The sequence below is a fragment of the Epargyreus clarus genome, unplaced genomic scaffold, assembly GCF_041222505.1.
Source record: "Epargyreus clarus isolate Ecla_fem2 unplaced genomic scaffold, WU_Ecla_fem_2.2 ptg000002l, whole genome shotgun sequence".
NCBI lineage: Eukaryota > Metazoa > Arthropoda > Insecta > Lepidoptera > Hesperiidae > Epargyreus > Epargyreus clarus.
Genome location: NW_027332210.1, coordinates 7,223,056 through 7,240,388, shown reverse-complemented (window position 1 = coordinate 7,240,388; position 17,333 = coordinate 7,223,056). Strand labels below are relative to the sequence as shown.

The 17,333-nt window shown below is 38.8% G+C and overlaps 1 protein-coding gene across 1 annotated transcript in view; it reads left to right on the top strand.

The window, feature by feature from the left end:
• Positions 1–14,179, top strand: part of Osi17 (DUF1676 domain-containing protein Osi17) — a 42,614-nt gene extending 28,435 nt beyond the window's left edge. Inside the window, exons 3-11 of the mRNA XM_073078992.1 lie at positions 7,246–7,467; positions 7,818–8,071; positions 8,495–8,640; positions 9,383–9,483; positions 10,198–10,297; positions 10,679–10,760; positions 12,565–12,720; positions 13,444–13,616; positions 13,975–14,179. Coding sequence (XP_072935093.1) covers positions 7,246–7,467; positions 7,818–8,071; positions 8,495–8,640; positions 9,383–9,483; positions 10,198–10,297; positions 10,679–10,760; positions 12,565–12,720; positions 13,444–13,616; positions 13,975–14,119 — 1,379 coding nt within the window. The 3' untranslated portion in view covers positions 14,120–14,179. The remainder of the gene's footprint in view (positions 1–7,245; positions 7,468–7,817; positions 8,072–8,494; positions 8,641–9,382; positions 9,484–10,197; positions 10,298–10,678; positions 10,761–12,564; positions 12,721–13,443; positions 13,617–13,974) is intronic.
• Positions 14,180–17,333: the final 3,154 nt, after the last annotated feature.

Below are 17,333 nucleotides of genomic sequence, written 5' to 3'. Positions count from 1 at the left end.
GGTTCGAGTTCCCACTCTTGCCGCAGCAACCCCGAAAGCCCCCTTTTAGTCGCCTCTTACGACAGGAAGGGATACTGTAGTCCTATTCTGGTCCCGGAACTACAGGGATAGTGCTCGTCTACTACTACTACTCCTATATTATAAAACAAAATAAGAGGAATTTCTTCGCGGATATCGATGGTGACGAATTGGAAAGCACTGACCATGCGCAGTAAGTGAAAGTAAAGTTACTCTCCATCAATTTATACCATACGTATATATTATAAGGTCCATTTCCGTTTAAACTATTTTAAAGGTTTGTTTATTTACTCACCTGTGTAATAGCGTAAGATAAAACCTTAAGGAGTTGTGATAAAAGTTATTTTGTATTGCGCAATGGTTGTAGAGCAGTAGAGTTATGGACCATCTTTTATTTTTGATTTCGTTTCTATATAATTTGTGGGTGCGGTATTCCGCGTGCGTAGTGGACTTATTGGTTCGCAAAACATAGGGTACCGGGTTTGATTCCTGATCAAAAAGACGTGAAATGCCAAATCGTATTTGTTATGGATCGGGGTCTGTTTTTATACATGTGTTTCTCTACTACCATGATACCAATAATCATAGAGAAGTATAGATATCTCAAAGCCTTATAATTGAAGGAAGCCATTAAATGGCTGACACGTGTAAAATGGCCGACTGTTTTCCCATTACGTCTCCGACTGTCATGGTGTACTTTACGCGGAACAATTCCGACATGTCCAGTTAAGTGGTGCAAAAACAATACGAAATCGAAGAAAAAGGGCGGAGGAATATCGTTTCATTCGTAAATGCTCTAAACTACATTTTTTAAATATTTTTCAAACACGAGAATAGATGACAGTGACAATTTCAATGTGGTACTGATAGGCTAGTGGTTAAGAAACTCAGCCTCTCGATCGAGGAGTCCGACGTTCAAATCCCAGGCACGCACCTCTGATTTCGGTTTGTAGCGTGTAATAAGGGAGAGGTATAAGCAGTGATAGCCTAGTGGTTAAGAAACTCGACCTCTCGCTCGAGGGGTCCGAGGTTCAAATCCCAGACCTCTGATTTTTTTTTATGTGCGTATTAGAAATTAATTATCACTTGCTAAACGGTGAAGCAAAACATCGTGAGGAAACCTGCCGGACCGGAAAATAAATTTTATTTTGTGCCCTTAGTGGCTAAACGCATGCGTTTTCGGGCGGGGAAGGCAAGTTGAGCTATCGATCTCGTTTATTGTCTTTGAAACTTATCGGAGGTTGTACGGATACTTAGAAAATTCTCGACTCTTCCAACACACATGGACGTAGTACTATTCCGCCTATAAATTAAATAACCTATACTCCATTTTCTCGCTAATCTTTGGAAATATACATTGGGTTTCTAAAAATACTTGCATTTTTAAATTTAATAGACCAATTATTGAGAAAGGTTTTTGTAATATTATGTTTTATAAAAAATAATAATCTGTATCGGCAGATCCAGCTTGATCTCTCTGTAGTATGCCCCATCATATACTCAAGAGGTCACTATAAATGGTTCTTGAAATTTATTTTATGATAAAAGTTGAATCGAAAGGTGGGAAAAGTGATGTAAGCGTTAATTTTACACTGGAGAAACCACACATCACTAGTAGAAAGAAACAAAGTTCACTTCCGCACAGAAAAAATGCGTGTGAAGTAAGAACAATACATTACGTGTATAGAAAATAAGAGAGTATCGTAACTTCCCGTAGACCATAATTGATGCAATGGAAATCGAATAATAGGTGATTGGATGTAGACCGTGCGAATATTTTAAGGTGTGATTGGAACAACGCGTCATGCGATTGCGACTTGCGACTAATTTTGTAAAGTTTGAAACGCGTCTCGATAAAGAAGTCAAAGGTTTGAACCCAGGTGCCACATTTTTAAGGCCGAGTCTATTAATACAGGTACTGTACAAACAATTTATAATTATTAATACGGTTACCGTACGAATAATTTATAATTATTAATACGGGTACTGGACAAACAATTTATTATTATCCGATTCGAACCGGTAGATTTTGAGAAATCTCAAAAAAACTACAAAAAATTTTTTTTTGAAATGTTTTTTTTTTAATAACTTTTAAACGGCTCTACCGATCGATTTTAGAAACTAAGCTCTTAACATAAAAAAATGACGTCGATCGCCATCAGCCCGTTCGAAATCAATTTAAAAAAACCTAACCTTTTTTTTTTTTTGTTTCGTGGGGAAACCCATCATGGGTTCCTCTCAGCCGCGGGGGCAGCGGAGAGGATATGCCGGACTCCTACCGGCTAAAACCCCACGGTGTTCCTCTGTACGCCTAGTGACGGGACTGCGGGTACGCTAAAAGCATTCGTCCGCGGTCCCGACGGCGCCTGCCCACAACCGGGCCCATCTCTGTGTGGGATGGAGCTGGAGCTACTCCATCCCGTCATCTTTGAGGTGCGTGCGGGAACACCGCGCGCGCCACCTCGAGGCTTAATGTTATTTTGACGCAGGACGCCCCCGTGTCCTACGCCAAAGCCTCCGTTATGGGGGTAGGAGATGGGCGTGGGGAACCCTTCTCCTACGCCCGGTTTTCCGGCTGCGGATAGGGAGGTCTGAGGATTTCTCTCTCTCCCTCTCCGCAGCCTCCTTCTGCGAGATGACTCCCTCGCAGAAGGATTTAACCACTTTCCAGGACCTGTCGCTCTCGACCATTGCTTTTACCACGGCGGAGAGCGAGAGGTCTGGCCCCACTGCTGCGATGAGTACACGGCGCTGCCTAGCCCATGCAGGACATTCCTCTAATGTGTGCTGCGCCGTGTCCACGTCGCAGCTACAATGGTGGCATCGGGTGGTTGGCTCTCTTCCGGCTATGCGGCACAGGTACTTACCGAAACACCCATGTCCCGAGAGCACCTGCACCAGCCGGAAGGTCAGTGACCCATGCCGCCTATCCATCCAATCTTCTAACACCGGACGGACAGCCTCCACAGTCCTGAGGCCAGCCGTGGGTTCGGCCAGCCTTTCTTTCCACTTTTCAGTCATGGACTGCAGAGCGTGGAACTTCCGCTCTTCTTCTTCGTTGGGCGAGGGGCGTTCCTGCCGGAGCCGAAGGTCTGTGCGCCACCGATACATTACGGCACAGACTTCCGCCTCCAGATCCCATGGGGGACACCCCGCCAATAAGCACGCCGCCTCAAAGGAGATGGTGCGGTATCCACGGATGACCCCGACGGCCATCACCCTCTGCTGTCTTTTTAGGAGAGTGATGTTCTGCCTTGTCAGGGCCTCCGCCCATACAGGTGACCCGTATAGGGCCATGGACCGCACCACTCCTAAGTATAGGCGGCGGCTGCTCGCACTCGGCCCCCCGAGATTGGGCAGCAGCCGCTTTAGCGCAGCTGCTGCGCCCATTAACCGGGGAGCCAGGCGAGTAAAGTGCTCGCGGAAGTTCCAGCGGCTGTCGAGGATGAGTCTCAGGTACCTCATTTTTGACTCAACCTCGACGCGGGTTCCACCAATGAGTATGTGGGACCCCGGCGGCGGCGCTCTCCTCGGCCCGTGAAAATACAGGGCCTCGGTTTTGGCGCTCGCTAGCCGGAGTCCCAACATCTCTATTCTGCCAACCACCAGTGTCACCGCTTCAGTGGCAAGACGGGAAGCCTCCTCGTAGTTATTCCCCCGGGCCGTGACAAGCGTGTCGTCCGCGTAACAGGTCACGGTAGCCCCCGGGGGTAGATCACCCCGCAGCACCCAGTCGTATCCGATGTTCCACAGAAGCGGGCCAAGAACCGACCCCTGTGGAACACCGCACGTCATCTGACGACTGAGCGTGTGTCCTCCGTGCCCCGGGTACATTATGAACCTATCGGAGAGATAGGCTCCAACGATCCGGCTGAGGTAGAGAGGCACCCTGTGGTACTTTAGTGCCTCTCTAATGCTGGCCCACGGCAGGGTGTTGAAGGCGTTTGCTATGTCGAGCGAAACAGCCAACATCACCCCCCGTCGAGCCACAGCCTCATCCGAGAGGGCCTTCACATGCATAATAGCATCGATGGTCGATCGACCCTCTCGGAAACCAAACTGATTGCCGGATAGGTTCGGACCTACCTCTCCTAGATGCTTGATGAGGCGACCTGCAAGAATGCGCTCAAAAAGTTTGTCGGCCTCATCAAGCATCACTAGGGGTCTGTACGACGAAGGACACTCCGCGGGGCGTCCTTCTTTCTTAAGAAGGATTAGACCGCCCGTCTTCCACTGTAAAAAAAAAAAAAACCTAACCTAATCTAACCTAACCTAACCTAATCTAACCAATTGAATAAATGTACGAATAAATATATGTACATATATAAAAAAAAAAAAAAACCTAACCTAACCTAACCTAACCTAACCAATTGAATAAATGTACGAATAAATATAATTTATTAGTCCAGTACCTGTACAAATAGTCACATTGCATTTTTAAAGTTATCTGCGTATTAGAAGTTAATGGTCACTTGCCTTAACGCTGAAAGAAAACATCGCAGGGAAATCTGCATATCTGAAATCCCAAAAGAGTTCTCAAAATTATGTAAAGTATGCCATTCGCACTTGGCTAGCGCGGACTGTGACTTAATCCTTCTCGTTCTGTTAGCACACCCTGGCCGGGTAGTGAGCAAAAAGGTTGGTGATACCGAAGTTTAAGTTTTAAAGGTGATAAACCCTTGGAGACTCATGTATCTGTACCTAATAACAGCAGCATAAGCATTTCTTTGTTTTAATATGAAGAGACAGAGACTCTTATTGGAAGAACAACAACTAGACATTATGAGTAATAACACATTACGCATGACACTATTACGACCTCAAATAGAACATTAAAAAGATCTTATAAAATAAAAATAGATAAAGGTAGAATAACCTTTCTTTATAAACGGTTATGTCGCTAACGCATAACGCAAGCCGCACATATGAAACTTGTAAAACAACGTCAACAACAATACAATATGACATCTCAATTACATACAGATGTCATGTATAAATTAGAAATAATAGAGTTGTATGGTGAGAAAATTTTTATATATCAACTAAAGTTGTAAGGAGAAAATGAGTTTCATATCTGTTTTGATTTAGAAGTAGTTGAACAATATAATGATACGGGGTATAGGTAATTATTATATATCTGCTTATGTGTAAAGTTAAAACTTTAAGTTATAGCAGAGAATCATTATCTTATATATAAAATTCTCGTGTCACGATGTTAGTTACCGTACTCCTCCGAAACGACTTTACCGATTTTCACCAAATTTTATATGCTTATTCAGTAGGTCTGATAATCGGCTAACACTTTTTAACATTTTTTTATTTATATAGCAACACAACGTTTGTCGGTCAGCTAGCTAAGGGTTCGTACACAAAACTGCGATGCGACGTCGCATCGCAAAAATCTGCGAGCTCCCTCGACGCATCGCAAGAACTTGCGAATTGATTCGCATCGCACAGTGGTTGTTGTTGTTCGTCACCCTGAGAGACGCTACGCCGCACGATATCGCATCGCAGCAATTCGCATCGCAATTTTCTGCGTTGCGAATTCGCATCGCGTCGCATCGCAGTTTTGTGTTCGAGCCCTAACTCATATTTGTACCAATGCTGGGTACAGATCTAAAATTAATATGGTTTAAGTCATTTTTCAATCAGCTTGATGTTATTTGTGAACGGTTCATGCAATGTCGGAACCAGAATAGAGGTACGGTATCTCCTGATTGTCGTAAAACGCGACTAAAAGGGGTCTGGGGTTGCGAACAACAAGCATCGCAGCTCAAACCACCCGAAGCCAACCAGAACTCCGGGATGGACGACGATTTGTATGACCACATACCGTTGTAAATCAGCTGATTGTGAGGGAGGACTTAATATATTTTAAAGATTTTCTCTCGCCAAAAAAACATAAAATTAACTTCTTGGCTTACGCTCCAAAAGTAACTACTTTAATTTAATAGAAATATTGATTTATGTTTCTATTGCCCTAGATAAACGTCATTTGATCAAGATATCTTCGTCATTTGATCACACATAACTAATAACATGCAACTAAACTCAATTATATTTAATAGCTTTCAAATCGTTTGAATACTTTCTCTGTTACTTTCGGATGAGAAACACTTCCTGTATTAAATGACGTCATCGTCTGGATAAGAAATGATCACTTACAGATTTCTTGTGGGGAAAATGGGAAATTTGTGGAAATAACAAAAGCAGTATCGACACGGTTTGACACAATTTTTCCTATTTCCCCACGATGAGAACTTTGAAAAGGGTAATGCACTCAATAAATCACTAAGTAATACGTAATAACTTAGTTATTTACTATAATTGACTATAATTATATTACATTTACACTATTTTTATCGCTTTCGAGAAAGGAGGAGGTGTATTCGTTAGTATGTATTTTTATCGTTAAGTATTTCCGAAGATATGATGTATTTATACTTATAATAACTTAGCCGTTTTTAGTTTTGTAGTAGGGTTATTTTGGATTGTCCCTGTAGTACCGGGACTAGAATAGGGCTACGGTACCTGCCTGTCGTAAGAGGCGACTAAAAGAGGCTTCCGGGGTTGCGGGCGGCAAGAGTGGGAGGTCAAACCGTCCAGCAAGCGACCCCGGGAAGGACAACGTAAATTGCTTCCCCCAGGGCAGAGCCCGATAGAAGGGCATCGCGTTAGGAGGACTCCGGTTGTGTTCCGTTGCAGATCACAGGGTACCTGCGAGGGGGTTTAGTGCGGTAAAAGTCCCAGATAACCCGACGTCACTCCCATGGCGTCGGGTACCTTTTGAAGGTTTCCCCCTCGTCAACAAAAAAAGGGATATTTTGGATGTTTTTCATTTGCGAATAAAAAATTATATATGTAGCCGAAAGTTACTATCGTACTCTTATATAGATACGTCACAGGTACCAATAACAATGCGACACATACCGCCGTCATTAATACCTTTTTTTTCTTCTTGACGAGGGGGAAACTTTCAAAAGGTACCCGACGCTATGGGAGTGACGCCGGGTTATGTATATTTTTACAACACTTAAACCCCCCCGGTGGCCGTCCTCAGCGTTTAATGGAGAACGCCGGGATCTCACGGAACACAACTGGAGCCCTCCTAACGCGATGCCCTTTTAGTCGCCTCTTACGACAGGCAGAGGATACCGTAGCCCTACTCTGGTCCTGGTACTACAGGGACAAGTTACCTTTTTCTTCAAATGATATTTGTTGTTCCAGAATCACCTCTAGAAGAAGTGACGGATGCATTATACAATAAAGGAGTGAAGTTCTTAATGACTCATGACATGAAGCTGGCGTTACCGGAGATATTCTTCCACGGGACCTCATTGAGGGTGTCTCCAAGAGCTCTAACGAAGACTGGAGCGCTAGTCCACATAGATCTGGAGCCAAAAGTCGAGGAAAATGGAGACGGGAGGATATTTTTCTTCCACAAAATTAGTAAGTATTGAAAGTAGTATCTAATTATATGTTACATAGAATTGAATGATTATTGGAAACAATTATGTATATTAAAATTTGTAAATTTATTGATGTAGCTCATTACAAGATTTTAAATAAAGTACAATGTACGAATGGGTAACTCCCATTTTGGAAAGCAATTTTTTTTATCGCAAGCAAAAAAGGAATACAAATAATCGCGCTAAAGTATTTATAAGCAAAAGGAAAAACGAAGGAAAAAAAAACATAATAAATGGAAATATTAAAACAATAGCTAGGTAATTAATAATTAGCGTGTAATTATCATATTAAAACCAGTAATAAGAATTATAATCATATTTTTCTTACAGAGAAGTACCTCAAGAGAAAACTAGTGATGGCAGCGTTGGCAATAATCCTTGTAGTCAAACTAATAGCATTGAAGCTCATCTTCGTATTACCATTGATCCTTGGAGTGACGACAGCTAAAAAGATGTTCCTGAAGTTACTCCTGTTCCTCTTCCCGGCACTAAGCCACATATTCAAGCTGTGTTCGTGGTATCATCAAAACTATCACACGACGAAGTATCATCACCATCATCATTTGATTACTCATCATCACAAGGTATTCGAGTTTTCTTTTTTTATCAGATTTTTCATTAGTATCTAGTAATATTTCTGATAATGGACTGCCGTCAAAACTGTCAAGGAATAGTGCTATAAAAAGTGTTACAATGACGAACCAATTTTCTGGTCTTATTTGCTCCAGTCAAATATTTATAACAATAGTGTACTGACTCCATTATTTTAGATACTTATGTACTTGAAGGTTTTTAATATTTTTTTTATATTCTATGATTTCATTGGTATTATTCTACTTTTACTTTATGGTCCTTTGCTATAGAACTTAACGGTTTTAATTTTCTAAGCTCATTATTATTATTTTCATCCCTTTCAAATCATATTATGTCATATATACATTAAAGAAATTACTTTTTCTATCTTATGTCTATATCTATCTATACCTTATATAATTTGTTATCATTAGGTGCCACATGGGCACCATTCAGCGTACGGCTACCCATCTCACGCATCAGGACAAGTTGCAGTCAAACCACACGCAGAGAATCATCAGCCAGCCTTCGAGCATTATCCTCAGGATTGGGAGTTATCAGGACCTGGTCTTGGCAATGAGTAAGTTTCTCTTCTACATCTGGATTTTCATTGGAGAATCTTGTCCAGAATTCTACCTAGAATACCCTCCTCCAATTATGGGGAGAGCATCGTGCCTAGGATTTTACTTGAATGCGGGGAGTAGTGTTTTTCGAGAGCACGTATGTCTAATTCTTTGGCATGTTCTTCAATCCATTTTTAACATATGTATCATTGTATATATATCATGTATCATTGGATTCGTATAAAATATAGGAGTAAAATAATCTATATTTTTAAACAGTCGTTATTACTATGGAAGGTTTTTTGAGAAATACAGTGACCATTACCTTTTTCCAATGCCTTGAAGCTCTATTGAATTTGGATCTGTCATTTTCAAGATTATAAGTTAAAGATAAATTTTCACCATGGGTTTATATTTTTAGTAATCGTTGCAATTTACTTTAGATTACTGTTACAAACTTGATTCATTTCCCAAACCTCTAAATTTTCGCTCTATATGCTCATTAAAAATAATCATAAATGCTCCAAGGATGAAAGAAGAGGAATTCTAGTAGTCTTAAAATGTGTAAAAAAAATTAGTATGACAATTCTACAAATCATGATGGTTGGTAGTGTTCCTACCTTCTTATTCTTACGATTCGTGCTAAGGGAAACACGTGGACAATAGAGTTAATAGTAATGACAAGATTATTAGTAACTAGTAGTAAGGAGTTGATAGATATGATAAGAACAGTACCTAATACTCATATTTTGTTCACAGGTATATAGCGTCAGATATACATCGGAATGCCATAGCAAACTTTAAGCCTCATGTCAATGATATGAACGACATCAATGCCTGGGGTTTAGGAATGCCACCAGGTAAACAAAAACCATTTTATTATTAAGAACCTTAAATATGGTAAAACCAATATAATTTGACCAAAGAGGCACACCTATTTCCAGAGAACCCTTGTCCTCTATGGAGTTGTTTACAGATGTGTATAGGCGGCAATAACCACGTTTTTTATAATATAGTAGCTGTGCCCCACGGTTTCACCCGCGTTAAAAAGAAATCTTACAATATCATAAACAAAAAAGTTACATCTAAAATATAAGTAGTCTAAGTTACTCCTTATTATATCAGCTACCTGCCAATAAAAGTCCCGTCAAGATCGGTCCAGCCGTTTCAGAGATAAGCGGGAACAAACAGACAGACAGATAAATATTTTAAAAAATTCTTATTTTGGTGTATGTACCGTATGTCATATGCATGTAGTAAAAAGCGGTTATTTCAATATTAGAAACAGACACTTCAATTTAATACATATGTATAAAAAAGTATCGAACGAGCATGCAGGCCACCGTATGATAAGTGGCTGCTGCCGCCCATGAACATCTGTAATCAGTCTCGCATAAGACAAGAGGTCGACCCCAGATGCGTTTCTATCCTTGAAGACTAAGCTGGAGTAGAACCACAAAAGGTTCCAACACCTTCGATATCACGTACCCATACGTCGACTGTATGCTCTTGTGCTGCCTCAATTTCATCAATAAATCATTTAACAAAATTACATTTGTTTGTTAAAATTTCAGGTCAATCTTACAATGTTGGTGAATACGCAAGTCCATCTTCTAATGTCCCTAACGCAGTTCCTAATCCAGTCCACAAAGCCCAAATTGGCAATGTTGGCAGGTAAATAATTTCGTTACTATTGAATTCAATATCCACGCTATCATTTTGTAACTTTTTCGTTAGAAGTCAATTCTATAAATTCGTATACGAAGTTTCAGACTCTTGTTCGCTTTGTTGGATGAAGAAAAAAATCGGCAAGGGTGGGAAAGGGGCAAAAGGGAGAGTTGCGTCCCCCTTCCCCCCAGAAATTAAAAAAAAACATCATCCACATTCAATTTCCACTGATTCTATAGATATAGTTGCTCTAACTCCGTCTACTACATGTAGTGTTAATACCTCATATTGCATATCACTCTATACTATATTACTTGTTGTTTAAATTAAACTGTAAGAGTGCAACAAAAACTATTTTATTCTAATCACTTGAAAATCATGTTGCAGGCCAGTTGGACCACCGAATCCCTATTATCGAAACAAGAAACTATCGCCGAAAGACCCACTACAAGCGGAAAAGGAAGCATTGGTAAGTAATAAACATAAATATTATAAAGACCAAAAACGACCGACTTAGTAATATAGCCTACGTCACTGCCACAATTTAGACGAATACAACGATGACTCATATGTTAAAAAATCCGTCAAGCCGTTAGGGCGTGCCAAAGAACAAGACATTCATACGTAGATAGGTACATAACTCTCTGTCCCTGTAGTTCCGGGACTAGAATAGGGCTACGGTATCCCCTGCCTGTCGTAAAGGGCGACTAAAAGGGGGCTTCCGGGGTTGCCGGCAAGAGTGGGAGCTAGAACCGTCTAGCAAGCAACCCCGGGAAGGACGGCGGCATGTGTGGTCGCATGCCGTCGTAAACACCAGGTTCCCCTCAGGGCAGAGACCGACCGACGTCGCGCTCGGAGAACTCCGGTTGTGTTCCATCGGATATCCCGGAAGGTTTCCCCCTCGAAAACAAAAAAAATAAAGGTACATGACTCTCGAAAAACATTACCCTCCACAGTTTTGTATAAATCTAAAACCAATTAATTAATAGAGAGGCAATAGAAAATCGCAATTAATTTTGTGCTTGTAACCCCATTGAACGACATAAAGTATTCGATATGTTTATATTAAGTTATTTTATTATTTTATATTTGTTTAAATTAAGTTATTTTATTCCTGACTAGACATAGGTTTTTTATAACTAATAGAGAGTCAATAGAAAATGGCAAATACTATTATAAAATGTGATTGTTACCCCATTGAGCGACATAAAATATGCGATATGTTTATTTTCTAAAATTAAGTTATTGGATTCTCGTCTAGGCATCGGTTTTTCATCCAGTATGATTTTTTACGTTTTTACAAAAAATACTGTTTTTGTATTTGTTTACGTATAACGTAAAAAACTCATACAAAGGGTACAGGAAATATCAAAGTAAATATCGAAAACCCGATAACACAAACTCGCAAACGATGCAACGATAATGATTTTCTGATTTACTAGACACGAAGTCAAACACGCTATCCAGATGTATTCATTCATTTTCTATTTTCTCCGATAAAACCATTAGCATGATCAATTGGAATTTATCATTTACGTTTTCATCTCGGAAGTGATATTACGTTTAGAAACAGCCTATTTAAATTTGTTGTGTTTTTTTAATTATCGTGAATAATATATAAAACTAGCTGACTCAGCAAACGTTGTGTTGCTATATAAATAAAAAAATGTTAAGGGTGAACAACCTTTATCAATTAGGGGTATGAAAATAGATAGTAGGAGATTCTCAGACCTACTGAATATGCATATAAAATTTTGTGAAAATCGGTAAAACCGTTTCGGAGGAGTACGGTAACTAACACTGTGACACGAGAGTTTTATATATAAGATAACATAATAAAATCGGTTAAAAAGCAGTGACAGCCTAGAAGTTGAAACTCGGCCTCTCATTAAGAGGGTTCGACAATGATATCTCACCTCTGATATTTCAATATTACGTACTTATTAGGAATTGATTAGGTATATTATTCCTTACATCAAAAAGGAAAACATCGTAAAGAAATTTGCATGCCTGAGAGCAATTAAAGAATTTTTCAATGGTGTCTATAATCTACAAAATCACACTAGGCCAGCGCGCTGGGGTATGTCCTAGACCCCTCCCATTCGGAGAGGAAAGCTCTGCCCAACATTAGAACAATAATGGGTTGGAGACTATATGTGTAAATAGGTGTCCATGATGTGATAAAGGCGCCGTAATTAATCCACGAGGGTTTTAAGAACACCTTCTTATTAAAGATCAAAAACATTAGCTCATCAACTCAAAAACTATTTCAGATAAGAGCAGCATCCCTAGCAGCGAGAGCACCACCGTCACCAGTCAGAGATGAGCTGCTTCGAGTATCTGCAGCGAAGCTGACAGAGACCAACCGAGTGAAGACAGAAACCGATCTCGTAAGGCAGCAACAGGAGATCTTGGCAGCTCAAGACCCTGTAAGTATTTTCGCAATTATTTTTTATAAACACAAGCAAATGTTCCAAAATATGCGTCCATTTTAGGGTTCCGTACCCAAAGGGAAAAACAGAATCCTATTACTAAGTCGCCGTTGACTTTTCGCCTGATGCAGAGCTATCTCTTGAATCGTAATATATAGAAACTTGATTTTTTTAAGAATCGCGAATTGCTACGGTCGCTACAGCACATATGTTCGTTCGCGCCAAACTGCTAGTCCGCTCTGAAGTTGTTGCGAGCAGGTGTAGTCATATAACTTGCTATGGCGTCGCGATCTCCTTGCCCGGCGAGAGATCTCTCTTTTTAAAGCTCTATTAATTTAATCATCATCATCATCATCAGCCCATTACTGTCCCACTGTTGGGCACGGGTCTCCTCTCAAAATGAAAAGGATTAGGCCATAGTCCACCGCACGGGCCAAGTGCGTATTGGTAGACTTCACACACCTTTGAGATATGTTTTTTCTTTTTTTTTATAAATCTCTCAGGTGTGCAGGTTTTCTCACGATGTTTTCCTTCATGGTTTAAGCAAGTGATAATTAATTTCTTATACGCACATAACTTTGAAACATCAGAGGTGCCTGGTTTTTGAATCTCAGACCCCTCGATCGAGAAGCCGTGTTTCTTAACCAGGCTGTCACTGCTTCAATAATCATTAATTTAATCAATAATCATAAATTAATTCATGTAATACTTATTTTCCAGGAAACGCTAACAGCAGAAAAGTTCTATGGCACTCTTCTGGAGAAGGTGGACAGCATTCTAAGTCCCATTGGAGCAGCGGATGTAGGGTGTAAAGAGCGGGCTGTCTGCGCTCTGTACAGAGATCCCTTCAGACACGCACCGTATAGCAACTTAGTGTCGAATGAATTGAGCAAGTAAGTAATTCTACAACTTATCAACTTTACGTCGGTGGAGGAATCCTTTATGGTTTGATCCGGCGACCACAAACTAATAACATTGTCGAGTGTTGCTGTGTTCTGGTTTGAAAGATGGGGTAAGGGTATATTTTGTAGCCGACCAGGTATGAATATCTAATCCTATCTGGGGTTCATTACAAATGTCCACTAACCATCAAGTGGACTGCATACCCGTCTGCTTGTCATATTATAAAAAACCGACTGCTTAAGGGAGACATACTTTTCCAAAGCATTCCAGCTTAGTCAGACATGTTTTAACGAAGGAATACATCGTATCTTTGCAGGAAAATACATATATTTTTTGTTATATTTTAAGGGATTCCAGCGAATTGGTACCACCGGCTGACAGCAAGATGGCGCTGCGATACTACAGATATGTCCAAGCTGCAAGAGACGGCCAGGAACAGAAAGACTGCCTCAGTTTATATCCGAATTGTAACATAGATTATAACAAAAAGTAATCAAAATTATCTGGATCCTTAGTATGAGATTTTACGTTTTTACAAAAATGTTTGTCTTTGTATTTGTATTTGTTTACGTATTTCCCATACATTTCCAATCAGTTCTAATATATTCCGCTAGGGGCAGTTATTTTTGTAAAAACACAAAAATCATACTAAGGGTACTGTATAGCAACAAAATCAGGCATATAGGAAGAACGAAGTAATATTTTAGCGTTCCTTGAATTTGGTGGACTCACATCCGTACGTCTAGAATTCTAGATAGTCAATATCCTGTCTTAAATCGGAATTAAACCCGATTTCCGATGTACTAAAAGAACAAGTAATAAGTTATAATTCTTGGCGTATTTTATAATTTATTTATTACAACATGATTGGTATCGTATTATATCGTATCGTACGTATAGTACGTCGTATCGTAACATATTATATCATGCTTAAAGTAAATATAAAAAATATATTTCAGTTGTCGATTTCTAAAAATCGCTCTCATATTTTTTCCAAAACGCCCCAAGAAGTATAGCTTCAAAATAATCAACAATAGCGTCTCCTGGAGCATCGAGCATATGTTTGCGAATTAATAACAAAAAAACTAAAGATATTGAAGAAATGGGAATCCTTAATTCACAGTTTAAGATTGAGTTGTAGGTCTAATAGAACTTAAGTGGCAAAGAACTGAACATATCGACCCTTCCAACGTATTCGTTTCAAAGTTTCGAATATGCTTAAATGCAAATAAAATCTGCATTTCTTGAGATATCTCTATGAAATTTGGTATAAGTATGTTTTTTATGTTATATGCTTTATAACATTATTTATGTCATTAAAATACATTGAAATAAAGCAATTTATGTAATAAAAAGGAAAAGGTACTTTTGTGGGTTACGATATTATACGTAGGAGGGGTCGATATACCCACTACCTTCATTACGATAGTCAAGTAAAACTATTAAGGTTATAAAAGTAACGTTAACTTTTTTTAGTCTGCCACTTAGTAAAATAGAAAACAGCGAAGTAATTTATTATTGTAATAAATATTCTTTACATATACGGGGCTGACTGAAAATCAGGGCCAAGACGCAGTCTAACTCATGGCATTCGCTGAGTTTGTCCCCATTCACGTTTGTTGCAGCACATAGCATGTTATAATAAACTCATTTATTGTGTAATAAACAAAAAAAGAAGTTTAGTTATGTATTGTATCTTTTTTCTCTTAATTTTTTTTTAGAATTCTTTTCTAAATTGATTGTCTTATTTATTTTTAACTAGTTTTATAACCGTGCAGTTTGTTTATTTATTTGTCTTGTGTGTTGCAATATTCCTGAATAAAGTATTTTCTTTCTTTCTTTCTTCATATTAGAATAGTAGCGGTTGCATTTATTATGGGAATAATTATAGTAATATAACTAAATTATAAAAGTAGATTTACACGGATCCCATGTAGTTACAGCTACGTCCAAAACTTAGATTATTAGAAAGAATTCTATTTATTTTTATGTAGATAAAGTAATTGACGTTCATTGATTATTTTGTACATTTCTTAATAATAGTTTTCACCCACTCTACCATAATCACAATTTTTCCATTTTGTATCGATGACACTAAGGGTGCCTTTCCACCAAAGGTGATAGGTAGAACCCTGTGTGGTTCGACTCCGGCGGCACCACCGCCATACCTGTTCTGCCTTATAACAGCAGTGTTAAGCGCTGCTGTGTTCTGGTTTAAAGGGTTTGGTAAGAGAGACACATTAACTAGGCGTTCCAGCTTAGTCCTCAGGAGTAGCGGCGCATCTGTGGCCGATTTCAGGTAGGAATACCTAATCCTATCTGGCGTTGATTACAGATGCCCATGGGCAGCAGTAGCCACTTACCATCAGGTAGACTGCATGTTCGTCTGCTACTCCTATATTATATATATAAAAAATGTAGCTAAGCTAAGCGAGTAAGATGTGCTATGAAAATACTTAGCTCTCGGCTCCGATTCTTACAGTTTTTTATTTTTGAAAAATGTTAATTATGCCAATTATTATTATTTATTAATTAATAAAAAGATAGTACGCAATCAATGTAAGTCAATTATTTAGAAATCTTATTTTAGAGATATGCCATTTAGTCACCAGATCAATTACTTAATAACGTTAACCTGTAAATAATCATTAATTTATTTTATTCATTAAATTATTTATTTTTAGAATACGCATTTGTTTTGGTTGAATGTAATAATTATATTTTAGTGTAAGTAGGTTAAACCTACTATTTAATTTATATTGTTGTTTAAAATAAATTATTTGTTTATTAACATATTCCATTTATTTCAATAAATATTATCAATGTATCTCATTGGGTGCCTACGAGTCGTATCTTAGATTTAGATAAATTATAAGGTATTTAAATAAATACGGATTATTTATTTACAAAGTATTATAATTTTATTACTAAATAACAAGAAATTATTAAAGCTAAAATATATACAAATTATTTCTAATTAACAATATATACAATCAAGAGTAAAAAAGATAAAATCATAAATAAAATAAACCATCTAAAATTGCCGTGTGAGGCATGGTTCCCAAAACGCTGGCGGCGTTTCCTTGTTGAACGGCAAGGCTTAGCCTTGAGCCAGCTTTTTGGTCCCCGGAAGCAGTTACAAGCTTGGTCGACATATCTGACATGAATTTTTTCATGTCAGATGACCATGGAAATAAATACTAAAAATATTTATATCTATTTTAATTGAAATAAGAAGTTCACGTAGTCCATCTGATAAGTGTTGACTGTCGCTCATGGACATTTTATATCAACTTTTTTTAAAAAGGAGTAGCAGACGAGCATGCACTCCACCTGATGGTAAGTGGCTACTGCCGCTCATAGACATCTGTAATCAACACAAAATAGGATTAAATTCGTACCTAAGGTCGACCACGTAATGCGCTGGCACTTCTGTTATTACCTATTGTTTAAGGGAGACATACTTATCCAAAGCATTCCAGCTTAGTCGTCAGGAATAGCGGCGCATCTGTGGCCAATCTCAGGTAACAATCAATAATATCTTTCGTTGAGTCGGCATCGGCATTAGCCACTTAATATCAGGTGGACTGTATGTGTATCGTATATTATAAGAAAAAACTGAATATGTTTTTTTATTTAGGCAGCAATACAGCGGTGGTGCCTCATATGTAATAATGTTTAATGTTTTAGTTAATAGAAAAACTCAA